This window comes from Phocoena sinus, chromosome 11, assembly GCF_008692025.1.
Source record: "Phocoena sinus isolate mPhoSin1 chromosome 11, mPhoSin1.pri, whole genome shotgun sequence".
In the NCBI taxonomy this organism is placed as follows: Eukaryota; Metazoa; Chordata; class Mammalia; order Artiodactyla; family Phocoenidae; genus Phocoena; species Phocoena sinus.
In genome coordinates, this window is record NC_045773.1 from 32,483,865 (window position 1) to 32,511,394 (window position 27,530).

At 41.8% G+C, this 27,530-nt stretch overlaps 1 protein-coding gene and 1 pseudogene across 4 annotated transcripts in view; both read left to right on the forward strand.

Annotated features, from left to right (window-relative positions):
- The window catches only part of ARHGEF3 (Rho guanine nucleotide exchange factor 3), a 310,939-nt gene extending 283,683 nt beyond the window's left edge, over positions 1–27,256 (forward strand). For all 4 annotated transcript variants that reach the window (XM_032649428.1, XM_032649429.1, XM_032649431.1 and 1 more), the window contains 7 exons: positions 2,887–2,949; positions 5,286–5,382; positions 5,534–5,610; positions 10,454–10,711; positions 17,246–17,416; positions 22,661–22,847; positions 25,066–27,256. In XM_032649428.1, the coding sequence (XP_032505319.1) occupies positions 2,887–2,949; positions 5,286–5,382; positions 5,534–5,610; positions 10,454–10,711; positions 17,246–17,416; positions 22,661–22,847; positions 25,066–25,418 (1,206 nt within the window). In that variant the 3' untranslated portion in view covers positions 25,419–27,256. The remainder of the gene's footprint in view (positions 1–2,886; positions 2,950–5,285; positions 5,383–5,533; positions 5,611–10,453; positions 10,712–17,245; positions 17,417–22,660; positions 22,848–25,065) is intronic.
- LOC116762473 lies at positions 20,477–21,154 on the forward strand (annotated as a pseudogene).
- Positions 27,257–27,530: the final 274 nt, after the last annotated feature.

The window sequence follows — 27,530 nt, forward strand, 5'->3', positions numbered from 1 at the left end:
AGTTGCCCGTGTGTCTAGAACAAGGCACACTGAAGGCGAGAGCCAAGCTGGGGTCTACACCGTGGTCTCCAAGTCAGTTCTTCACTGCATTGATAGAGGGACGACAAATGGTCATGTCAGACCTTGTAAGGAGCTGAGAAACCAGCATCCAGCTGGGTGGGTGTGGCCCTGACTTTTAAAAGAAACTGATGTGGGGAAAAAAAAAAAAGACACTGATGTGAAAATCTGAATTTACAAAGAAGATGAATCAGGAAGTGTCTGTTTAGGACCATAGAGTTCACAGAAATAATCATTTTACTTATATTTTAATAGCACCTTCTAGAATATTTTAAAATATTCAGTTTATGAAACTTTGATCCAGTTTTGGGGAAAACTTTAATATGGAATGCAGTTAATTTCATTCCCTGTAAATTTTCTGTATCAGTAGCCTAGATGGCTATGATAATACTACTTTACAGAGAACTTGTCATGTGCCAGGCTGTGCTAAACACTTCAAAGGTGCATCATCTAATGAAATCCTTGGAATATCTATTTTAGCAGAGAACCTGACGCTAGCAAAAGGAGTACTTAAAAACTTTCTAGGTTTTTGACTTCTGCAATTCTTTTCTAGGACTTTATCTGCCAGGCACACTTGTACACAGATGAAAAGATGCACGTGTAAGGTTATTCATCACAGTAATGTTTACAATAGTGCCAGAAAGAACCTGAACATCTATTACCAGGTCCTGGTTCCATAGTGAATGTGCATACATTCTGTAACTATAGAAACAGGAGAAGTGATGATATGTATGTATGGCTAGGTGAATAAAGCAAGGCACAAAATAGGGTGGTATAGTATGCTACCATTTACGTAAAAAATGTAAAAATGAGCGTGTGTGTGTGTGTGCGCGGACACGCGGGCTCGCATATTTGCTTATAGACACATAAAATATTTCTGAAAGGACATGTAAGGAGCTGGTAACGTTGTTGCTTCCTGAGAGGTGAACTGGGTGGTGAGAAGGAGGAGGTGAGAGGGAAGTTTTCACCATGTGCCCATTCCTACACTGTAAATTTTGAACCATGTCAATGTTTGTCTATTAAAAAATGAATAAATAATTAAAAAATAATATGTACACTGAAAAAATCATTTGCAGAAATATGGCAGAATCTTAACAGTGGTTAACAAATGGTATTGTGGATAATTTTAAATTTTCCTCCTTATACTTTTCTGTGTAATAGTTGCATATATAACTTGTACAGTGGGAAGGAAGGAAGGAGGGGGGGGATTGCTTCTGCAGATGAAGAGATTACTAAGGTACAGTGAACACGAGGTCACCCCCCTAGAAGGTTACAGAGCTGGAGCGGTGAACCAAATCCCATGGTCTTCACAGCCACGCTGTGCTGCCCACCCCCTCCACAGACGCCTGACTGTGGTGTATCCCAGTGTGGGGTTCTGTGGTTTTCCTCTCTTGGGGGCCACATTGCGCTCTGGTAAAACAGACATACAAGGAAATCTGAGGAAGGTCCAAGTAAAAATATTTAATTGTACTGCAACCACCCCTGTCCTCGTTTTGATAATGCTCTGTAGTTACGTAAGTTGCCACCATTGGAGGAAGCTGAGTAATGGCTATACAGGACCTCTCTGTATTATTTTTGTAACTTCTCATGTGAGTCTAATTATTTCAAAATAAAAGAAACAAAGTAGAGTACCAGGAGGGCATGACATGGAAGCTTTACTGGGGGCCTTGAGAGGGGTCACCATGCACTGGCCTCCAGTGCAGTGTTCTGCCTCTGCCCGCTGGGCCAGGGAGCACATTCATTGTCCTGCTCTCCACCAACCCCGGGGATGGAGGTGTTCTCCAAGCCTGCTCACCTCTTCCCTCTGGTCTGAAAGAAACGTAGTAGTCACCACAGGCATGTAGTTCTTTAATAACATAAAGTTTGCCAACAGTTGAGACTGTCAGATGAGAGAGAAGGAGTGTTCTGCACATCATCGCTCTTAAATTATGATGGCTTAACAGAAGCAAATCATTGCGTCCATTTACACACTCTTGCACACAGCCAGCTCCTGTAACTTTATTTATTGTGCAGTGCGGGGCCAAGAAGTAAGTTAGAATGAATTAACTTCACCAGACATCTAGAGTGATAAAATATCGGATTCTTCCTGCAACACAGCCTTAAGACAAGCGGCTGATGGGAATAAAGCTTTCTGTTGAGATTTTACCTTCTGTTGAATAGAAGGAAGACAAATTGTGATGGCCCAATTAATAATAATTCCATGTCCATCACTGAGAGCAGACCCCGAATCATTTATTATGATTGCCACTCACAAAAGAGACATGGAATCCATGGCTCAGACTCTAATTATTTTACCTAAAATAGTTCCATCTTGTTCAGCTGCATCATAATTGTGTAAATGAAATATGATTTGTTGGATTAGAAACATATGTGGAAACTCTTTCTCCCACAAACAAATAGACACATTACACAGAAGTTTTGCAAAATCTTTTCTTTGTAGGTTTTAGCCACTAGATGCAATTGCTTCGGGTCAATTTAACTTTTTAAGAATCCTTTAAAAATCCTTAAGAGGGCTTCCCTGGTGGTGCAGTGGTTGAGAGTCTGCCTGCCGATGCAGGGGACGCGGGTTTGTGCCCCGGTCCGGGAGGATCCCACATGCCGCGGAGCAGCTGGGCCCGTGAGCCACGGCCGCTGAGCCTGCCCGTCCGGAGCCTGTGCTCCGCAACGGGAGAGGCCACAACAGTGAGAGGCCCGCGTACCGCAAAAAAAAAAAAAAAAAAAAAAAAATATCCTTAAGAAATAAGTAGATTTGGGGCTTTGAGCATCAGTTGAATTTGGTCTCAAAAATGAAAGGAAAGTTCAGTAAATGTGTTTTACCTTTCCTTGCAGGCCATCTTTGAGCTTTCTCAAGGAGAAGAAGATTTAATAGAGGACTTGAAATTGGCAAAAAAGGTACATTCGAATCCAGTGGTCCTTTGAGTCACCTCCTGCTTTTTTCCTCTGAGTAATTTTACAGTTCTAAGGTTGTGTTTTATTAGTACTCATTCTATGACTAAGACAGGTCATCAAAAATTGAGAAGAACCTACAAACCAAGTAGTGGGGAAAATGTCTCAAAGCAGGAAGGCTCTAGACCTGGCACCATTAGGGGTTCTCCTCTGCATGTCTCTGATGCACCTGAAAGAATACTTCAGTTTAATCAGAAAGTGTTCATCGGGCCTGGCTTCACATGCATTTCATTGTCCTAGAAGTCTCACATGCAGGTCCCCTTCATCCCTGGGAGAGAGTGTGTAGACATCTGAAACTGGAACCATGTCTTAGAAAGTCAGTTGAATCCCGTAAGGGGGTAAAGTGGTTCATTGAGGCAACTACACACTACCATGTAAGTTAGAGTCTTTTATATGGAAACTTGTTTTTAATCACTTTGTGTGTGGGAAGGGAGAGGAATTTCATGCCTTGTAGTCTGTGTAGTCTTGACAACAGCCTTCCTTGAAAACCTTTCCATTCCACTGACCCCCATGGAGGGTAAAATCCAGAATCCTTCATCTGATACTCACAGCCTCCTTGAAAAATCAGAGGGTTGTAAAGATACTTCCCTTCTTTTAAGTGTCCTTAGTCCAACTTTATCCCATCTGTAGCATTCCTGAGAAATGGCTATCCAAGCTTTTCTTGGAAGCAGCCAAGAAACTGAGTTTTGGGCCGGGCTGAGGAGGAGGAAGGTGGGGAGGACAAAGAAGGCATTTAGGGGCTTCCCTGGTGGCGCAGTGGTTAAGAATCCGCCTGCCGAGGCTTCCCTGGTGGCACAGTGGTTGAGAGTCCGCCTGCCAATGCAGGGGACACGGGTTCGTACCCCGGTCCAGGAAGATCCCACATGCCGCGGAGCGGCTGGGCCCATGAGCCGTGGCCGCTGGGTCTGCGCGTCCAGAGCCTGTGCTCTGCAACAGGAGAGGCCACACAGTGAGAGGCCCGCGTACCGCAAAAAAAAAAAGAATCCGCCTGCCAATGCAGGGGGACACGGGTTCGAGCCCTGGTCAGGGAAGATCCCACATGCTGCAGAGCAGCTAAGCCCGTGCACCACAACTATTGAGCCTGTGCTCCTGGAGCCCGTGCTCTGCAACAAGAGAAGCCACCACGATGAGAAGCCAGCGCACCTCAACGAAGAATAGCCTCTGCTCGCCGCAACTAAAGAAAGCCCATGCGCAGCAATGAAGACCCAACGAAGCCAAAAATAAATAAATATAATTAATTTAAAAAAAAAAAAAGAAAAAGAAAGCATTTAACTCTGGCAGACATCTTTCTGGTCATAAGTCCAACTCCTCCTTCCTGCATCAAGATTTCCCTTTTTCACTTCTATCCTTTGCTTTGCTGGTCCTACCTTCCTGGAAACCCTTCCCTTTCCTTTCAACCATCCATATCCACCTATCTTCCAGAAGCAAACTCAAGTCTCAATACTTTCTTCAACAGTATTTACCGCCTCCTTCTCTATGCCAAGCAGCTCATCTTTAAATTCTCCCTTAGCCATTCTACCTCTAATTCTCCAATCCTCTAGATCAGTTATGATTTGATGAATTTTTGCTGCAGTGTGATAACTGTCCTGTTTTTAATCTTGAACTATTTTTTAAACATATTTTTAATTTTCCATGCCTTTTTTTTTTTAATCTTCCCAATTAGCTTTATAAAACTCCTTTAAGGCAGGGACTGTGCGGTCTGAGTGTTTGTATTCTATTGCAGTGCCCTGGATATATTTATGTGTTCATGTGGTTTAATTGTCATTAATGAGAGGTAATAAGATTGGCAGAGATTTTGCCCTCTTTGCTTCAAATCCATAGTAAAGGATACCAAGCACCTTTTTTTTCCCCTTCCTTTACTTAGTTTAAATATGGACTAATTGAAAAATAACCTGCTAGTAACTAATTTTGTATAAAGTGGGAGTTTTTCAAGCTGCTAGACCTTCAATAAAGTTAATTTTTAAAACATTATACAAATCAAATCTGCGCTATACTTAGGATTTGTGCCCTTTCCGAGATGTAAGATATACTAGAATTTTAAAAAAAGAAGCTTTAAAAAAATCTGCTTTGGTTTATCAACAACCACAAAAGGCTCAAGGCAATGCTGGATTCTCATCTGCTCCAACCACACCCATCTGCTGTTTGTGCAGCATTATGGGAGAAGTCGTGGGGAGAGCCAAATATTTTGTTATTGCGTAGGGCCTCTCAGGAGGCATTTACATTAGCAACTTACTTCCTCTGATTTTAAATGTTTGCCTCCATCTCTTGTCCTTCTTGTGCAGGCCTATCATGACCCCATGCTGAAACTCTCCATAATGACAGAACAAGAGTTGAATCAAATTTTTGGAACACTGGACTCCCTGATTCCTCTACACGAAGGTATAATTTTGTTCCCAGAATGAGTCTTGACTTGTAGCCTTGAGTTGTCTTATAACCAGTCATGGTTATGTAATAATGTGAGTAACCCAAAATCTCCCAGCCCTGTTCATATAAGCATTCAAAATAAGCATTCTGTTTGTTTTTTTACCAGACCTCCTTAGTCAGCTTCGAGATGTACGGAAGCCCGATGGCTCAACTGAGCACGTTGGCCCCATCCTCGTGGGCTGGGTAAGAAAAGTTCTCTGGTCTTGATTGAAGATAAATTTCAATAATGTAGATGGAGTTTCATTTTAGCGAGACTCGTTTTATTGGCAAACACTGGTTTCACATCAGAAAAAATTAAAATAGCAAATTTCTAGTAAAATTTATCATTTATCATCATCTCCTCAAAGCATGGGCACAATTTTATTATTATAAATGTACTGCATTTAAAGATAACATGGCCTTTGTACAATAAAAGAAGTAAAGGCACACGTGAAATTGTTACTAGTTTCATATTAAAGAAAGTAAAACTAGTTAATATTCACATCAGGCCAATTATGAATATAATTATTACATTTTTTATTCTAGTAAAAATGTATGTACAGCTTCCTGTCCATCACTAAGAAAGCTTTTATTCATGCTACACAAAAAACCTCTTATGGTCAAATGTCATTTCATAAATGTTGTTAGTGTTTAGCATATATCTGATCCTAAGTAACTTCTTAGGAGAGCTGGTTATTATGCTGATCTTTATCCCAATATAACCCATACCCTTTCCTAATTGAAGGAATCACCTGTGACTTTAGGTTACGGGTTCTAATTTATGGTTCTGGGGCTGAACTGGTGGTGTATTGAGTGCATAATGTGGTTGTTCAGTTGTAATTTATTTTAGACAAGGCATGCACTCTCTATTTTGCCACAGTCCCCACCACTCCCTGTTATGCATTTCTGTTTCCTTCTGTGAGTCCTCGAGTGTTCCACCCCTGCTCCAGGTTAGTTCAGGAGTCAATTTTAGCACTGCGGTTAAAATATCCCAAGGGTATCTGAAAGGCAAGTAATGTTGTAAGATGAATAATTTAGAAAACATGCCTTAATATTTCAGGAGAGATCATTCATCTTACATTTTTGACTTTGATTTTATTATGAGCCATGTTAGATGTCTTAACTTCATTAGCCCACAGATAAATTTCTCTAAAGAGAGTTAGCTAGCTGGAGACAGAGGAAGTGTAATGAGAAGAGAGAGTCTGGCTCAATCTTTCTTAAACTTCCTCAGTCTGTGGATTGCTTTGGTGGGAGTGAGGGCACAACTCCAGAATAACATGATGACCCCTCTGTTTTTGACAAGATGGCAATGTAGAACTACAAGGTTTCCTCAGACGTCATATACAAATTGTCAGTTCATGCCAGAAGCAAAAATGAACGCATTTGCCTTGTTACTGATTTTTTTTCTGAAATAAGTGCACTTCATTAGGAAATTAGTTTGATATGGGGTTAGATTTTGCAGTCATTTTCTGTACACACCCCAAAGAAGTTTGACCGTGCCGGTCCATTGCTACCTGGACACTTCCCACATCAAATGGGAACTTGCAGCTTGAAGAGTAGCGTAAAATTAAACAACTGGCCCACAGTTACCAGACCTCATGAGAAACGGTCCTGAGCAGTTAAATGTTTTCCCTCTTTTAACTGCAGATGTGTCCATGTGAGTGGGAATTGTAAACCAAGGGGTACATCTGTTTGCGTTCTGGTCTTTTTAACAGAACAAAATAAACATCTTAGTGGACTTTGAATGAGAAAAGTCAGAGCCCATTCAACCCATGAAAAATTGGTTTTTTTTCCCCCCAAAGGAAAAAAGTGAAAAAAAAAAAAAACCCTTTTAAACAAGTGAGTTTCCCAAGTGAGATAGCCCTGGCCAGTCCTTTTGACCTTAGAATGAATCAGTTACTTTGAAGACCTTAAACAGAGTGGTGGGTTTTTTTCAGGGAACCACCCTCATTACTGAGGATCAGTAACCATAGGTTGGCCTGTTCTCATAAGCTTCCCCTTCTCATAAAGAAACAAGTTCCCAAGTGACATCTTCATGCTAATGTTTTTTTCAGAAATGAGGTAATTTATCAAGTCTCCAAGGCAGCAAGTTCTCATGTTAATTTGGGTTCTCATTAAATTTTCATTCCAAAGAGAGAGGCAGGGTACACGGAAGCAAAAAAATACATTTGCTCTATCACTTTTCATGTTAGGAAGATAGAAAGAATTTCTTAAAAAAAGAAAAGGCTGAGAGTTTCCCTTAGAAATTCTTGATAGTCTACTTAAAGAGATGGTGAATAGTTCAGAGCTTTTGAGGGTGGTGGGGAGGCCAAACACATTTCAGACTGGTTTTGTCTCCAGCTGAGCAAGTAGTTTTGTTTCTCTCAACCACAGTTTCTTCAATGAAAATATTCTAGGGTTAAATAATAATAATATTAATAATAGCTATTACTTACCGATTCTTAACCAGGAGCCAAGCTCTTGTTACACTTTCTATCTGCCATATCGCAGTATCTCACTAAAAGAGGACATTAGTATGTGCATTTTGTAAGTGGGGAAACTGAGGCTTCTGAAGGGTCACCTGACTATTAACTGTCTGAGTTAGGCTTTGAACATGATACTCCCTGGTTCCAGAGTCTGTCGTCTTAACTACTGAGTTATCACAGCGTATTTTGGAGCCAAGATGTGTATATTCTTCATTCCCTATCTAGTTAAAGGTCACCTGTGGCTTTTTTTAGCCAGTGGGCTGAACCAGATAGCTTTTCAGGTTATGGTCAGGAAATGAGCACCCTGTGAGCAGTGAACACAGGACCAGAGCCAGATTTGGTTGCCACGGCAGCAGAGGCGGCAGGATCAGAGAAGGTAATGGCCCATTGGACAGCAAGCGGCCCGTGTGGTTGGGGTTCCTTGCTAGTTTACATCTGATGGTTACTACTGATTTGTTTCTCCATAATGAAAACATTGGGCATTTCCAGGTCTTTTTAAAAAGCCAGGAAGTGGAAATGAAAATAAGAGGGCCTGAGTCTCTTTTTAATTAATTCTGAAGATCTAAATTACAAGCCACAGCGCCACATCTGGAGAGAGAGAGAGAGAGAGAGAGAGAGAGAGTGTCTGTGTGTGTGTGTGTGTGTGTGTGTGTGTGTGAGTACCAATCATCATTACTCTCAAATACAACATTTAGGAAAGAATTTCTGTAGCTCTTTTTAACACAAATAAATGGGTTTTTTTAAATAACATGTAAAGAACGTAGACATTTCCAAGGAATGTTAAATTCGACAGTGAACTTTTAAACATTACACATCCAGGGTGTTTGTGTGTGCATGTGTGTGTGTGTGTGTGTGTGTGTGTGTGTGTCTGTGTGTGTAAGCACCAATTATCATTACTTTCAAATATAACATTGAGAAAAGAACTTCTGTAATTCTTTTTAACACAAATAGAGGTTTTTAATAACATGTAAAGAAGGTAGGCATTTCCAAAGAATGTTAAACTCAACAGAGAACTTTTTTTTTTTTTTTTTTTTTTTTTTTTTTTTGCGGTACGTGGGCCTCTCACTGTTGTGGCCTCTCCCGTTGCGGAGCACAGGCCCCGGACACGCAGGCTCAGCAGCCATGGCCCATGGGCCCAGCCGCTCCGCGGCATGTGGGATCTTCCCAGATCAGGGCACGAACCCATGTCCCCCGCATCGGCAGGTGGACTCCCAACCACTGCGCCACCAGGGAAGCCCAACAGTGAACTTTTAAAACATTACTTTCATGGTATCTTGTTTGGTTTCAGTCACTGAAAATAATTTCAAACAAAGGTATAAAAGAAGTAGCAGAATAGTTAAACTTTGACCCATTGTTCACATGCTGCCACAACTTATTTTTAAGCTGTGTTCACAAACCATCAAATATTACCTAATCTGGTAATCCATTAAACATTCTTTCATTTGTTCATTCAGAATACAAACTTTGAATGTTTATTGTACAGTAGGCCCATTGCACAGTACTAAGGATGCAGAAATGAAAGACCCTCTTGCCACTGTCTTGCAAAGAATCCCTCCACAGAGGAGGTGTTATGGTAAAAGCGGCTTCCTAGTCCAGGGAGAGAAGCAAACACAGCAGGGCCATTGGCTGCATTTTATTGCCTCCAGTGACTTTCTGGAAGCTGACAACCCGTGCATGAGGATGCTATCATAGGGAAGAGTGGAAAAGGGAGATGAGCAGCGCTTTCACTGAGTCTCTGACTCCTTGTTTGCACCATGTGACTGATGGGACATGTCAGGGAAAGTAGTATTTCTCTGGAAGGAAAATAGTGGACTTGAAGTATTCCAAAGTCTTTAAGCTTAAATTGTTCTTTGCATGGAATTGTGATGTTAACCATTAGGTGTAGCCAAGAATCATTCTGGCCTGTCAGAACTAATTTAAAAGATGTTTCTAAGTGCTTTCTGCATCTAATTTTTTAGTAATTATACTTTTGCTTTAACTTCTTGGAGTTCTTTATATTTGGTCCACCTTGGAATCAGGTACCTTAAAACTGATGTAGAAGTGCTTGCACTGGGCCATGCAAAGGGCTAGGCTGTGGAGTCTGACTCCTTTCTTTTTGAGCCACTAAGTCTTTTAGATTAGTTTCTTATTAATAATTCTAAAATAACCTGTATTTAAAAAAATATAGGAGACTTTCCTCTCACCAGATACTTTTGAAAGTTTAGGACAATTCTGTTTGCATATGCAATAATTCCAGTTTAGGAAAATTCTGAATTGTGTGCATATACAGTAATTCCAGTTCTTTTGTGTCTAGCTTAGATTGGCAGAAATGCAAACAAATTATTGAGGTATTAACAATCAAGAAAGTAAACATGCCACTAAGAAAATAACTTTGTGCAAGCAAGCAGGAGCTTAAAGAACTATCCATTGCCTGCCTTTTTAAAGATTCCATTTCTGTCTCCTCCAGCCATCTAGATAAAGGAATGTTGGCCAGGCTTGGAGACCAGTTAGGTTTTGTTCAGTCCCAATGAGTGATGTTAGCATGTAGCTTCAGAGCACAATTATTTTAATGCTCCAACCCTCTTTTAATGTTCCTTTCTTAGCTGCCTTGTCTCAGCTCCTACGACAGCTACTGCAGCAATCAAGTAGCTGCCAAAGCTCTGCTGGACCACAAAAAACAAGATCACCGAGTCCAAGATTTCCTACAGCGATGTTTAGAATCCCCCTTTAGCCGCAAACTAGATCTCTGGAATTTCCTTGATATTCCAAGGAGCCGTCTGGTGAAATACCCTCTGCTTCTTCGAGAAATCTTGAGGCACACACCAAATGATAATCCGGATCAGCAGCACCTGGAAGAAGCTGTGAGTTTGTTTTTTTCTGTCTTCCCTTATTGTTTTCCCCAATGGCTAGAAGATGAAGGGTTCCTGGGTACCAGGACTCAGGAATCTTGGGTTCCAGGCTTGGCTCTGACATTAACCATGTTTTGATTTTGCAAATCAGCACTATTCATAATCTATAAAGTGCAGTATTTACATGAAATGCACTCTAAAGTCCCTTTAATTCTAAAATTTCTTGATTCTATATAGGTGACTCTATAATCTGTTTGTTACAGTTGCTGATTGTGAGGGTTAAGATCTCTGTGGAGATTTTAAATTGAATAGCTTTGTTTAGTTAGCAAATGAGAGTTGCCTTTTACCTTTTACCAAAGCCCATTTGTGAAGTCAACACCCATTTAAGACCCAGCTCTCCTTGGCCCCAGATTGAAACATGCAGACTAGTCAAACCTACTCCCCAGCAACTGTACTGAGTATGGGGCTGGGTGGTTTGGGAAATACGGATTCTTCCGTAGCAGCAATAGAAGACCAGGAAAAATGGGGTCCATATTGTGAGACTATGGTGAACTGTGAGCATTCTGCCCAGAGAGCTCAGTTCTGATTGTGGTGTTCTGCAGGGCAGGGCACAGGAGATGACAGGCCCAAGGAGCAAATGGCCTGGGCAAAGGTGTGAAGAAAGGACAGGACAGGTCATGCCAGGGAATGCCATGGATCAGTCTGCCTGGGGTTGACGATACTCAGAAAGCAGCAGGAGAAGGGGCAGAGGGTGGTGGTTCACATTGGTTATAGGGGGTTTTAAATATCAATTTGAGATATTTTTCCTTTGTTGTGCTTTTGTTTTTTAAGTAGCTTAGATTCAACGTTCAAATCCCAGCTCCATCACTGACCAGCTGTGTAATCTTGGACATGTTACTCTTCATCTGTAGGACAGGGGACAGAGGAGACTAGGGACAGGGAAGCAAGCTGGGAGGATGCTGCGGTGGTCCAGATGTGCGGTCTTGGCAACCTGCTTAGGGAGTCAGCAGTGGGTATGGAGGCTAAGAGACCAGTTCAAAGAGCTCATTCCCTGCCTGGATCTGGGACAATAACAGAAGGTGATATGCAAAGGTGATTAGAAAATCAGAAGCCTTGAGCCTGTGGAGCAAACTGCCTATCTCTTCCCAGAGAAAGACTTAACTTACTTAATAGTAAGTAGTAACAACAACAGCAATAATAATAGTAATACCTGCTGCCATGTAGAGTGAACATCTAGTAAATCAACTTTATGTAATTGCCTTATGGGTTATGTATCTCATTTAATCCTCATAATAACCTGTGAGGTACCTGTTCATGTTAGGGCCATTTTCCTTTTCCAGATCAGGCTTGGGGGCGCTAAATAACTCACCCAAGTCCAGGGCCAGCAAGTAATGGAGTTGATATCTGAACCTTGTCAGTGTAGACTGCAAATCTTATGACTTTTCCACTTCTTTATGATCCTATGGAGCTGAAAGCCTGGCTACTTCTTTAAGCCCCTGTTGCCTTTGGAATTGCAGAGAGCTGTCTAGCCACCAGACTTTGTGGAGGGGGCTCACTGGTACAGAGCTGGGCCAGTTGTCCGTGTGGGGATAGAGAAGAATGAGGAAAGACCCTCTTCTGATTCAAGAGGTGTTTGATGTGTCTGGCAGGCCCAACATACCAACTAGCGTACCAGTCCAGCATGATGGGGGATGCAGACACCAGGGATGAAGCCCATCTCACTTCATCGTGTCTGTTTTCATTACTGGGAATAGCATTGCTTCCTCTCCATATTTCATCCCAGCAAGTGTGTGGTCTGTAGAAATGAGAACAACAGGGAGCTCAAAGTAGTCTAAATAATTACTTTTTTGAAGCAAACAAGCCTGCTCTGAATTTTACGGTAAAGATTTCTTCTTTTTAATATGCAGCATGAAAGAATAATGCTTTGTTTTAAAAAACACCCAGTGAGCTAAAGTTTAAATTTAAAAACAGATAAGAATATGATTGTTTGCAACATGAAAGGATGCACCAGTTTCCCTCGTGCATAAAATGTGATGCCATTTTAGAAAGTTGAATCTGCACCTAGTTATTCAGGCAGATTTATGTGTGAAGCATAGTATACCTGCATTTGAAAATGTTTGCAAAGCAAGCCTTTTAATGCCCATTTACACTATATAGGCACAGCAGTTTTTCCCCCTTCTTTTCAAAATCCCTGTGGCATTACCCTAGATGAACAGAAATATTTAGCCCTGTACTCCTGAGTGCATTGTGAATGTTTGATAACCATAAAACCCACAGTACCAGTGTAGCTTGACTTATATGTGCCCTGAATAAATTTTCTACCTATGAAAAGGGAAAAATCAAGGAACTCTTAAGTAAATTGCTTCTGCACCAAGTGTTCAGTCTTATGATTAGATCTAAAGAAAGGTCTTGCTTTTAATGTAGTGGGTAAACTACCACATCTGTATGAGAATTTCTTAATAGTGTTTTGGAGTGTTGATAGAAATTTCCCCCCAAAGAGAACATCTTAAAATAGAACTTTGGATATTCATATATTCCAGATCTGGTTGTTTAATGTTTTAAATTCTAAGGATTGTTTCAGCCAGAAAATGATCCTGCAGACCATCTCTTCCCTCTGCCTGCCACTGTTCCAATTCCTTAAAAAAATATCATTGGAATCAATGAGAAGAATAGTCCTGCTTTTGATGCAACAGCAGTGAAGGCTGCTATTCTTGGTCCATATCGGGAGCCGACAAGTGATGATATTACTGCACAAGGGACTAGACAGACAGGACCTTCAGATTCTACTTTGAGGATGACGATTCCAGCATGTGTGGGTTTAATCCCTGTTCTGTTATGGGTATCTTTTATCATGTTCCTTTACCAGCCCCTGCCCTTCAGTTTGAACCCAAATGAGAGATGCAACAATAAATTTAATTTAAATGCACAACTACCATGACTGTTTGCTATTGGCAATCTGCTATATGTAACTTTATTCCTCTCTGCAATTCTGCAAATTAAATTCCTCTCAAGAAGCAGTGCAGAGAGATTAGACATGGTATGCAGGTGGATTAGTTCATGATATACAGGTCAGTATAAATACAAAATAATATTTTCAGTAAATGAAAGCAAACCCTGAGTTACTATGATAAATATAGACATAGAATATGGAATAACAACAATTGTTTCCATTTTTTTGTCTCTTTTTATTTTTTCAAACACCTGAGAGAAAAGCAGCATTTGAGAGTAGTCATAGCTGCCTAAGGAGCCACTGTGGCTTTTGAGTTTATTAATCTTCACGTGAAATGCCTGCTGTTCAGTTCCTGAGTTAAATTAGGAAATGAACATATCTTTATGCTTATAGTACATGTTCCTTCTGGTTTCCTGGATACTTGCAGGAAATTCAGAAAATTGACTCAAGTACTGATTAATTCCAGCTGCCCGGGTACACCTAGTAATAACAGATAAGATGAACCACAGCAATTAATGCAAAGGTGTTTTTTGTTGTTGTTTTTTGGCTGCGTTGGGTCTTCGTTGCTATACGTGTGCTTTCTCTAGTTGCGGCGAGCAGGGGCTATGTACATTGTGGTGTGTGGGCTTCTCATGGTGGCTTGTTGCAGAGCATGGGCTCTAGGTACATGGGAAGCCCCACAAAGGTCTTTAAAAGCAAGGAGAGACTTCCCTGGTGGCTCAGTGGTTAAGAATCTACCTGCCAATGCAGGGGACACGCATTTGATCCCTGTTCCAGGAAGATCCCACATGCCTTGGGAGCAACTAAGCCCGTGCACCACAACTACCGAGCCTGCGCTCTAGAGCCTGTGTGCCGCAACTGCTGAGCCCATGCACCGCATCTACTGAAGCCTGTATGCTCTAGAGCCCGTGCTCTGCAACAAGAGAAGCCACCGCAATGAGAAGCCCATGCACCGCAACAAAGAGTAGCCCCTGCTCGCGGCAACTAGAGAAAGTCCACACGCAGCAACGAAACCCAACACAGCCAAAAAAATAAATGAAAAAAAATTTTTTAATTATTAAAAACAAGGAAAAAGTATGGATTTCACTACATATTAAAAAGGTAGTAAAGTAGAAAGATAAGGTAGACATAAAACAATTGCTCAGATACCTCCCATATATTTTAAGCTTCTTGAGGGCAGCGACCCTGTCTCATTTCTTTGAATGACACCACCTAGTCTGACACTGAACAGATGCTCAACAAGCATTAATTGAATTAATTTGAAGGATGAGTCATAGCTTTAGAATATTTTGTGAAATTTCTTGTTTGTTTTTTTTTTGTTTTTTTTTTTTTTTTTTTTGGGGTACGTGGGCCTCTCACTGCTGCGGCCTCTCCCGTCGCGGAGCACAGGCTCCGGACGCGCAGGCTCAGCGGCCATGGCCCACGGGCCCAGCCACTCCGCGGATATGGGATCTTCCCGGACCAGGGCACGAACTTGTGTCCCCTGCATCGGCAAGCGGAATCCCAACTGCTGCGCCACCAGGGAAGCCCAGTTTGTTTGTTTTTGAAAGTAACAATAAATAATTAGTCATCTTTGAAAACCAAAAGGGGTAAAAAAGAAACAGAAATTTTGTACACCAAAGTGTTCCATTTATTACTTGTTGTGTGTTAGTGAAACTCAGATTAATTTCACAGGACTTATATTAAACATTAGGTTGACATCAAAGACCAAAAAAATTATTTTATGACATAAAAAGCCTGTATTTTTAAAAGTAATGTTTTTTTTAAAATTATCAAAGTAGTGCTACCATCCAAATTCAGGAAATAGAGAAAAGAGTAAATAAATGATCTTTGAAACTCTTAGTAGCTACAAAGGTGTAGAGATTATGCCTCTGTCCATAGGATGCAGTCACCAGACCTCAGCTCAAAGCTGTAAGATCTTCTACCAAACTTGCATGGAAATGCCAAGGTTATAACTGGGTAGAAGGTTTTTTTTTGTTTTGGGGGTTTTTTTTTTGCAGTACACGGGCCTCTCACTGTTGCGGCCTCTCCCGTTGTGGAGCACAGGCTCTAGACGCGCAGGCTCAGTGGCCATGGCCTACGGGCCCAGCCGCTCCACGGCATGTGGGATCCTCCCGGACCAGGGCACGAACCCCTGTCCCCTGCATCGGCAGGCGGACTCTCAACTACTGCGCCACCAGGGAAGCCCCGTGTTTTGTTTTTTTTTTTTTTCTTTTTTTCTGGGTAGAAGTTTTTATCCAGTTGCTTTGGGCAGAAGGCAAGTGAAAGATGATCATTTAACAATCTTAGAATTCACTACCACTTGAACACAAAGTCTGGTAGCTTTTCACTAAGTAAAAGCCTCTTTTAAAACCTTGCTTTTCAGAGACTGGTTTGTTTTTCCATTAAGTAAATGTGACCAAGAAGAGGCCTTACTGACATTTCTCATCTGTTACGTTCTTTTCCGTTAATACCAGCACAAGAAAGATGGGACTGTTGGTCTTTTCACTATTAGGGGACAGAGGATTCTGGTGAAGAAGTCATTACTTTGCCTTGGATTGGTGTCACTGAGTTTTTACTCAACTAATTTCTTGCTCCTTTGTTTTCTAGAATTTTCTAACTTTTAGATGTACTGTTCATGTTATAGAACAACACTACATTGGAATAAATGCTTACTGAACATGTCTCAGTGTTGTACTCTTGTTGTTGTGTTTTGCTTCATTTTGAATTTAACAGTAATGCAGGGAATTCCCTGGTGGTCCAGTGGTTAGGACTCCTCACTTTCAGAGGACCTGGGTTCAGTCCCTGGTCAGGGAACTAAGATCCCACAAGCCGAGCGGCCTGGCCAAAAGAAGCAAAAAAACAAAAACAATAATGCATCCACCATTGCTTTGAAATCCCTCTACCCCTAATTTACTCACGTGTGCTGTAGGTATGGGCCTGAGTGTATATAGACAAATTGTCCCCATTCTTACTCCTAGTGTCCTTTGTTTCCATTCCTAGTTCTCTGTCTTTCATAAATCATTTATGTTTTGTCACTAAAAAGATATTCAAACCATTTATTCACACCCAATTTGCAAATATTGTTTGTAGGTTAGATTAAGTGCATGTAGAGAGACCTTGAAACTGGGTTTCAAATCCCCAAGGACCACCCAATCCCTTTTCTAGACTCTTACATTCTACTTTTCCTCTCCTTGGCCACATTTTTTGAATGCCTACATTTTCAACATTGTGAGCATGTTTTAAGAAATGTGCAATATAGAGCTTAGTGATTATTAAGTCCTGCACATTGAAATCAATACCTCATATCTCTTTCACTCATACAAAATTATGCATCAACATTAGTTTTATATATAATACAAATATGTGTGTGTATACAAATGAATATATATTGTATGTATTTATATGTGTACATGTATAGATGGTGTTTGGGTGGATAGATACAGTATATTAAAAGCATTTATTTATTTTTCCCTTTTCCCAAAGCAGCAACTTAGATAACATGATCTCAGAATTAGATCCAAGTGTATCTTAGTGACTTTCTAGGCTGAGTACCTGGGCCTTGTTGGTGTGAATGGTTTGCTGACTTTCCCCGTACTTTCTTTTTGTTTTCACAGATAAACATCATTCAGGGAATCGTGGCAGAAATCAACACCAAGACTGGAGAATCTGAATGCCGTTATTATAAAGAGCGACTTCTTTACTTGGAGGAAGGCCAGAAAGACTCCCTGATTGACAGCTCAAAGGTGCTGTGTTGTCATGGCGAACTGAAGAACAACCGGGGTGTGGTGAGTAGTTACTCTCCTTCAGTAATCTCATCCTGGGCCTCCCCAAATGCTTAATCCACTTGGTACTGAGCCTCCTGTTACTATGCCTTCCCTAACCAGGGTCACATTTTTTAGACAAAGGTTGCTTTCCCAGTGTCTTTTATATCATAGGATCATATAGTTTTTAAATATATTTTTATATATATATATCTTAAATTTCATGACCAGTATATATTCAGAAAAATTTTGGAAACCAACATAGAGTTGCCAGCTTTTTCTTTTGTTCGGTCATGACCTTTGAAAACAAATACACCGCTTCCCTGGTGGTGCAGTGGTTAAGAATCCACCTGCCAATGCAGGGGGACACAGGTTCGAGCCCTGGTCCAGGAAGATCCCACATGCCGTGGAGCAACTAAGCCCGTGTGCCACAACTACTGAGCCTGCGCTCTAGAGCCCTTGAACCACAACTACTGATCCCGCATGCCACAACTACTGAAGCCCGCGCACCTGGAGCCTGTGCTCCACAAGAGAAGCCACCGCAGTGAGAAGCCTGCGCACCACAACAAAAAGCAGCCCCTGCTCGCCGCAACTAGAGAAAAGCCTGTGTGCAGCAACAAAGACCCAACACAGCCAAAAATAAATAAATAAAATAAATAAATTTAAAAAAAACAAAAAACCAAATGCAAAACAGTTACCATCTCCTCCCACTTTGATATCAGAAAGTAATGGGTGATTTTAACAGGATGTTAAAAGTATATGATCTCAGAAAAACAGATAGCTCTTTAATTGAATTCATTTAGCTTTATGAGAAATCATTCTTTCTCATGAATTTGTACCTATCCACAGACTGACATTTTGAGACCAGTTTTTTGGGGTTTTTTAAATAATAATCTACCCTCCCATCAGCTGTATATCTAGCTCTGACCTGTAGATATTCCATTTCCTGGCTTTTATTCCTCAGCAAGTATTGAAATTGTTTCTCTTCTCCTATCATAGCAACTTGTACAAATCTCCCCTGGAGGGCTTACTACAGTGGGTTGTAATTCTCCATCTATCTGTCAATATCTTCCATTTTACCACGCTCTTTTAGGGTGGAGACTGTGCCTTGTCAATCCCTAGCACCATCTTGGGACCTGGCACATACTAAGGCACTTAATAATGTTAGGTGAATACGTGAGTGAATGAGTGGGTGAATAAATGCTTACATGAAGGAAAAATGGATTAAATTACATGAGAGTTCAAAATTCATTCAACTCAGGGACTTCCCTGATGGCACAGTGGTTAAGAATCCACCTGCCAATGCAGGGGACACGGGTTGGTGCCCTGGTCCGGGAAGATCCCACATGCCATGGAGCAACTAAGCCCATGCACCACAACTACTGAGCTTGTGCTCTAGAGCCCGCAAACCACAACTACTGAGCCCACGTGCCACAACTACTAAAGCCCACGTGCCTAGAGCCCGTGCTCTGCAACAAGAGAAGTCACCGCAATGAAAAGCCCACGCACCGCAACGAAGAGTAGCCCCTGCTCCCCACAACTAGAGAAAGCCCACGCACAGCTATGAAGACCAAATACACCCTAAAATAAAAAATAATAAATAAATTTATTTTTTTAAAAATTCAACTCACCAGGCTATTTTTATATATAGCAGTAGAAATTAATGCTAATATATAATTTTTATATATTATATATAACATGTATTTTATGTAATATATAAACTTTATCATATATAATATATATTTAAATTTCAGCATTGAGAAAGACAGTCTCCACTTCTTTTGTGTTTTATCTTCAGTATCTAGCCAACCCGTAGAATGAAAGCCAAAACTAGATTGAAAACTCTTAATAAGCTTTGATGATTCAGGGGACGCCTTTCTGACCTGGACTGTAAAGTGGCATTTATGGACAGGCTTGGAAATGTTATTTGAAATCACTGAGGACATGTCACAGCACCCATTATCAGTGCTGCTGTAGATCTAAGCAGCTGATGTTGCAACAAAGATTTTGAGACCTGTCACAGGCTGCTGCTTGAAGAAGTGTTTCTGTTTGACTAGGGAGTTACTGATTGCCAGACAGCTGCATTCTGCTTTTTGCTGATATCTGAAAAGCACTGGTAGACTTCTAATGGCTGTTGCTCTGGCTCCTTGAACATTCTTTCTCAGAAGCCCTGTGGGAAATAGGAAGATGCATCACCCCACAGAATGAGGGCCTGTTCTGTTTCTGTCCATCAGTCAGGGACTGAGACCCTCTTGCTGGATGTGCCCAGGGCATTAAGGATGAACTCTATCTACTTCATGTTTCAGGCAGATAGATTTTTGAGAACAAAGATTTTAGTTGGGGTGAGGGGATTTATTTTTGTTTGTTTGTTTGTCCCCAGTAGAATTGTAAAAGTCATTATGGGGCTTCCCTGGTGGCGCAGTGGTTGAGTGTCCGCCTGCCGATGCAGGGGACACAGGTTCATGCCCCAGTCCGGAAAGATCCCACATGCCGCGGAGCGGAAAAAAAGTCATTATGAATAAAGTCCTGAGTCAGGAAAAAAATCTCAACAGTTTGAGGACAGGAAGGAGCTGCGACTAAGAGGAGGAATTCTCAGGGAACATTCACAAATAAGGGATTTTTTTTTTTTTTTTGCGGTATGCGGGCCTCTCACTGTTGTGGCCTCTCCCGTTGCGGAGCACAGGCTCCAGACGCACAGGCTCAGTGGCCATGGCTCACGGGCCCAGCCGCTCCGCAGCATGTGGGATCTTCCCGGACCAGGGCACGAACCCGTGTCCCCTGCATCGGCAGGTGGACTCTCAACCACTGCGCCACCAGGGAAGCCAGGGATATTTTTTAAAGTTGCCCAGACAATCTGAGTTCAAAGTGCCTACCTTGTCTAGAAGAGTGGTAGAAGTAGGACTGGCGGACCGCGAGGCCTGGGTCGGGTCAGGCCATGCCGTGCAGGGCCGCTGGGAATGGAGGCCACTTGGGGAGGGGCGGGCTGGAGGCGCAGGTACATATGAAGATTTCTTAGCAGATCAAACCATTGATCACCTTGTCCTCATTTCTACTTGTTCTGTGTTAACAAGGGAGCGTGCCCAAATGAGCAAGGTATCACAGCAGAACAGTACCCGGGCGTGAACGGAATAAGTGTCATCCATACTCAGGCTCATGCCAGCGGCTTATAGCAGGTTCCTCAGCTGGTGCCCACCGGCCCTGGGGGCGGAGGCAAAGCTGTGCCTCCAGGCAAGCAGAGCAAAAAGAGTTTGCCCATGGATCACAGCAGTGACGAGTATCGTCAGCGCAGAGAGAGGAACAACATGGCGGTGAAAAAGAGCCCATTGAAAAGCAAGCAGAACGCGCAGGATACGCTGCAGAGAGAGTCAGCTCAAGGAAGAGAATGAACTGTTGGAAGCAAAAATTAAATTGCTGACTAAGGAATTAAGTGTACTGATTTATTTCTTGAGCATGCACACAACCTCGCAGATAACGTGCAACCCAGTAGCACTGAAAATACGACAAATTCTGATAATGCAGGACCGTAGACCTCGCCTCTTTCAAACGTCACAACTTGTGGCTTGAACGTTAGAGGTGTGACTAACTACACTACTCGTATCAGGGGCTGATCTCCGTTATTCAAAGATCCATTGAAGGTTGTTTTCTAGAATCAGCGCTGAAGAGTTGATTAGCTAAAAATGTTAGCCATATAATTTGAATATCTGGTTTTAAATGATAAGGATTTTTCTGGGGATAAAAAACATTTTTAAAGGTATATGGTAAAAAAAAAAAAATGCCCTGGAGCTTGATGTTCCTAATAAATCCTTACTTCCCCCCCCAAAAAAAAACAAAAAGAAAGAGTGGTAGAAGTAGAAACAGTGTAAAAATCTCTGATTATTTTTAGTATGTAAAACAGTGACTAACCCCTCCCCTCCCTAACCCCCAAAAGAAAAGTCTTAATATTCTCTTCTGCCATCCCCACCACCCACACCAAAAAAAAGCCCTTAACTTGGTTATTTTGTGCTTTACTCTGTTTTTCGGTCTTCAAACCTGCCCCCACCGCAAACACACACCAATACAGAACCGTCATCATTTGTGTGTCCACAAGCCAACATTTAGTTGAGCTTTAGTTTCTGCGGTTTTTGGTGTGTATGTATGTATGTGTGTGTCTGTCTGTCCATCCATCCGTCTGTGGCAGGGTGCAGGTAGATGATCCGCAAGTATCTTTTCTTCCAAATCTAAAACTGTCTGATAATGCTGAATATGCTTCCTCGACCCCAGATCAAGATTCTAATGTGAATTTTCAGCCCTACTCTTCTGGTCTCCTCTTTGAGACCCTAAGGCTGACATTGCCAAATATTGCCACTGGAAAACCAGAATCTAGCTGCAAAGTCATGGATCGTCTCTCTTCACCTCCTAAGCATTTCCAAGCTGCGGGAAGAGTCTGGCACTTAGAGTTGAATGGAGCCAATTTACCCCAGCTCCACTCGGCAAAATTGCTTTTATAATGTGGTTTGAGACAAGCCTTTATTTTTGAGATTCTTTTTTTGCCAACAATACACACATCAATCATCAGCCTTTTAAGCACAACCTCTTCAGAGAACCGAGGTTCTTATGAACTTAACCGAGAAGGACAACTTGTTTGATTGTCTTTCTTTGTGGCTACAGCAGCATGCTCTGGTTTCCTCGGGAATGGGCAGTGTTCCGAGCTGGGATGCCTGGATGAAGCTGATAATCAGCTCAGTGGTTGAAGGAACAAGTGTTTTATGGGTTTGAGAAGCAAACGTTAATATTAGGCTCTGATATTTCAGTCTTGTCCTTTATGGACTGTTACTCATTGTGATCTCTTAGAATTGTATTGGATACAATAAACCAAAGCCCCGAGAGCACTAACTTATTTTCCTTCATTAGCCTCTTCATTCTATGGGGTTTCTCTCTCTCCTTTTTTTTTTTTTTAAATGTTCCTATAAGGCTGTATGTGTCTGCACAGGTTGTGAATTGCAGTGTGAAGAACGCCACTGCAGCTGGCAGACCTGGCTGCAGGTGTCTGTAGGCAGAAAGGCCTTCTTCAGTGGGGCCCTAGGGAGGCGCTCCCATAGGAAAGGCAATGGATGCATCTGGAAATGTGTCCAACCCCCAACTGCTGTTCTCCCAGAGGTAGATTTGAGCCTAGAAGTTCATAGGCCAGTGTGAACCTGGTACCTAGGGACCTCTTATCCACAGAGGTCCACTTATCAACTACTCATTAGATTATTGCTTAGGGGAATCCTGTGGATTCTTTTCTTCCAGAAACTACACGTTTTCCTGTTCCAAGAAGTACTTGTGATCACTCGGGCTGTCACCCACAACGAGCAGCTCTGCTACCAGTTGTACCGGCAACCCATCCCCGTGAAGGAGCTCCTGTTGGAAGATCTGCAGGACGGAGAAGTGAGGCTGGGCGGCTCCCTGCGTGGGGCGTTCAGCAACAATGAGAGAAGTATGGATGGCTGTCCATTTTGACCTGTTGAACGTCTTTGGTCATGGTGGTTTGGAGGGAATGGCTGCCTGGTGAAAAGAGAAGAGCTATGGCCTTGAAGTCAAACTGCATTCCAGTTTTCTTTCATCACTCACTGGTTGTGTAACCTTACTCAACCTCTTTGAGCCTTAGTTTCCCATCTGCAAAGTGGGGATGCATGCATACCTACTTCACAGGATTGTTATAAGGATTAAGTAAGACACTACAAGTTAACCTGTCTGCATATAACTGGTGCCCCTTAAGCTCCCTTACTCGACTCCTTCCACTGGATAAAAGCATTCTTAAGGCCAGATGGTCCCTATGTGATTACAGTTGTATAACGGTGGGTTTTTGTAGTTAAGCTGGCAGACTTGTCTCTAAAGAGACATAACTATGATCAACTGGGCTGAGGGTTTATCTGTAATTACTCTAATGGGCTTCTCTAACTTGAGACTTAATAAACAAAGGAATTAACCAAAAGAAGCTTAGATAGCAGCGTCTATCTAGTGTCTCCTATGTGTCAAGCACTGTGCCAGGCACTGATATACACTAGGGAACCAAACAATTCAATTCCTTGGAAGCCCTGTGGAACTTACATTGTGATGGAGGAGGTAGAGGTTATTTGAGAAGCAAATAAATAATCCAGGTACCTTAAGAAAACTAAAACCCAGTAAGGGAATAGAGAGGGATAGCAATAGGAGGTATGTTTAAGATGAAATGGTCAGGGAGGTTTTCTTTGAGCAAGTAACATTTGAGCCTCTTAGGTTAACATTGACATCATATTGTCAAAGTAATTCACGTATACTGCCTCTTACCTACTCACCAGTCCCTCTGCCCTAGTGGTAGTACTAGTAGTAGTAGTAGTACTTACATTTCTCAAGTACTGACTATGTGCCAGGCATTGTATAAGCACTTACATGTATTATTATATTTATCCCTCATAATAACCATCTAAGGTAGATTCTCTTTGTTTTTCCCATTTTACAAATAAAGAAACTGAGACGTAGGGGAGTTAAGGCATTTGCGCCACAGCAAAGACTGGAGCCTGAATTTATCTGAAGCCACTCTGTTGGCTACAGGGATCGTGCACGGGGACTGACTGAGCACAGACACTTCTGTGAACCACATGCATGTGGCACACGGGACCCATTAAATGACAGTTAATGTTGTTATTAAACTAAATCAAATGTCTTCCATATTGTGCACTACCATTTTTTAAATGCACATAGCTCCAGGAATTCTCTGGCGGTTCAGTGGTTAGAACTCCACACTTTCACTGCCAAGGGCCTGGGTTCAGTATCTGGTCAGGGAATTAAGATCCCATAAGCCACGTGGCACAGCCAAAAGAATATAAATAAATAATTTTTAAAAATAAATGCACAGGGCTTCCCTGGTGGCGCAGTGGTTGGGAGTCCGCCTGCCGATGCAGGGGACGCGGGTTCGTGTCCCGATCCGGGAGGATCCCGCGTGCCGCGGAGCGGCTGGGCCCGTGAGCCATGGCCACTGAGCCTGCGCGTCCGGGGCCTGTGCTCCGCAACGGGAGAGGCCGCAACAGTGAGAGGCCCATATACCGCAAAAAAAAAAAAAAAAAAAAAAAAAAATAAATGCACAGAGCTCCTGTTGCAGTTATTATTAAAATGTCATTTCATTTTAAAATGAAACCAAACTTATAAGAGTCTTTACATATCTTCTCAATCATCAGATACTAAATGTACAAGTACTGTCATGTGGAGGGTCTTGGGCCTGTTTGATGTTACAAAGAGCTTCTTAAACTTGAAAAAGCTCTAGCTTGGGGCAGTTGAAATTACAGATTCCCAGGCCCACATCAGACCTACTGAATCTGAATCTCTAAGGGTAGGACCCCAGGATCTGTACTTTTAACATGCTCTTGGGGGATTTTGATATGCAGCCAGGTTTGGTACCCAGTACTCTGGGGTCCCCTGAAACACAAGACATAGTTGTTCCGTACTGATTTGCTAGCTTCCGAGAGCAACTGAGTGCCAGACCTGTGTCAACACCTGTTGATTGATGGAGGCCGCAGGGTGGAGCTGAGCCATTCCTAGATCAGTAGGGCACATTTAGTAATCAATTAGTGATCTCTGTCGTGGGTACTGGGGGTTAGTGTCACCACATGTGTAATCTTTGGCCTGAGGAAATACCTGTCCATTGACGTTTTTTTTCATGTGTTTTTCATTTCTAGTTAAAAACTTCTTCAGAGTAAGTTTCAAAAATGGATCCCAAAGTCAGACCCACTCATTACAAGCCAATGACACCTTCAACAAACAGCAGTGGCTCAACTGTATTCGTCAAGCCAAAGAAACAGTCCTGTGTGCTGCGGGGCAGGCTGGGGTCCTTGACTCCGAGGGACCATTCCTAGATCCCACCACCGGGAGCAGGGAGCCACAGGGAGAAACAAAACTTGAGCAGATGGACCAATCGGACAGTGAATCGGATTGTAGCATGGACACAAGTGAGGTCAGCCTTGACTGTGAACGCATGGAACAGACAGGCTCTTCCTGTGGGGATAGCAGGCATGTTGAAAGCAACGTCTGACAGAAGCATGTACTTCCTGGAAGTAGCCCTGTGTCTTACCTGTACAGTATTTGCATTCCACACATGGAACGGTTTGGAGAAGCACTTTTTAATACTTTTGTGACTGTGTTGGCCCAGTCCTGTCTGTACTTTTTTGTCCCTAGTACTGTAACTGCCAGTCTGTGTCAGCTGGAATCTGTGGCAACTGTTACCCTGTATTGTATTTCACAAGTGTCTGGATGGATGGAGAAGTACTTGAACAAGTTACTTTCACTTGTCCTGCTGGATTTTAAAAGACAGAAAGAAAACAATCTCTAAACTACTGTTTCATGTAGATTAAAGGGTCCTTCCATTGTTTCTCTAGTGCTTTTCTGGCTCTTTGACAGGGTAGCTGAAGGCATGAAATTTAAAGGGCCTTGAAAACAGGGCATGAGGAAGTTACTTGTGTATCATGATGGCATTTGAAGGAGAAACGGGAAAGATCAACGTTTCAAGTTAAATTGGTTCAATGTCATCCAACCAAAAAGCATGAAAACATCCCTGGGGATTCTGAAGGTTTAATTTTGCAAAGGAAGAAGCACTGTCTTGACCTTGCAATTTCATCCAGTACAAATTTGATGCAATAATCTATTAGGACATGAAATAAGAGTCTGACCTTAAAAGGATCAACGCAAAAACCGCTGTCAGCTCTGAATCTTGAACTGAAATGTGCATTGCATCAGGAGGTCTCTGCCATGGATGCTGGCTGGCCTTAAAGAGCCATTTCTAGCCTAAAATATCATAATATAACTCAAAGGGCCTGGGAAAACCTGGCAGGATAGCAAAAAGACCCATCTTCTCTTTGTTTCATCTGCTTAGGCCTACTCGTGTTTTAGAGCATGAATGAAGAAATGAGGAAAAGGGACTGCGGCTCAGTCAGTGACTCTGTTTACGGAAACGTGAGAAAAAGAATTTGGAAGAAGTGCTCCATTGTGACCTTATGTGGGAAGCATTAAAAGAGAAAAGTAAGGTCCAGTGTCCGTCTGGGAAAGGCCAGAGCCTTGGGTTTCCCTGCCCCACTTTTGGGTCATCATTTGCCATCTCTGGCTCTGTGCTGGATCAGAATCAATTACATTCTCCAGAGGCCGACTTAATTAACTCTATCATTAATTAGGATCAGTTATCCAAACTAATAAACCTCTGCCAGACTTGATTTACAATGCAGGGTGAGTTGCAGACCTTTAAAAAAAGTTAATACACAGAAAATCTCCCTGCGAGTGTAAATATTAAAGATGACTTGTGCAAAATTGTACCCACACCAGCAGTAGTAGTAATGATTCTAAATTATTGCCAAAAAAGTTTTCTTTTCTTTTTTTTTTAAATCTGTCTTTCAAGTTTACACAAAGGAAAGCAGTAAATACTATGTTGTCATTTTATTATGTACGTCTATCATGTGCATTCAAAGAAGCTGTGTGACAAGATTCATCAATATAAAAACAAGCTATAGTACTTATTTTTCAAAACAAAATGTTGTGGTCCATTTTACCCTGTAAAACATATTTCTGTATTTATAGATTTTAAACACAGTGAACCTTTTTTTCTATTACAAGTTTATTTAAAACAACTCAAGTTGTTATTGATTTAGCGACTGAATGAATCTGCTGCAGACAGAAGCAGAGAAAAGCCGAGAAAAGTTGTTTGATGGTGGGGAAAAGAATGAATCATTCTTTGCAGGAGTCACTTTGACCAGCGTGTTGAGAAAAGAGGTCTGTCAAGGGCTGGCCTATGGGAAGAAAGTCAATGAATGTTTTCATGAATGTTTTTGTATAGTGGCCTTAAACTTCTCTGGAAGCATTTCAAATAAATTACATTAAAATGTCGTCTTCTTTGTATACAGTATTTGCCCTACAAACATCAAATTTCAGTGATCTTACTGGGAGGTTCTTACCGAAATTTTTGCTTGTACCCAAGTACACACATTAAGATAGGGTATGGGTTGATATAAATGCTACGATTTGATCTATCAAAGCTCTTGCAGAACTCATATTTCTAAGATCTGCTTTTTCAAGGATTCTCTATTCACTTTTTTTCTTTTTTCTTTTTTTTTCTAATTTCTAATTTTATATTGGACTATAGTTGATTAACAATGTTGTA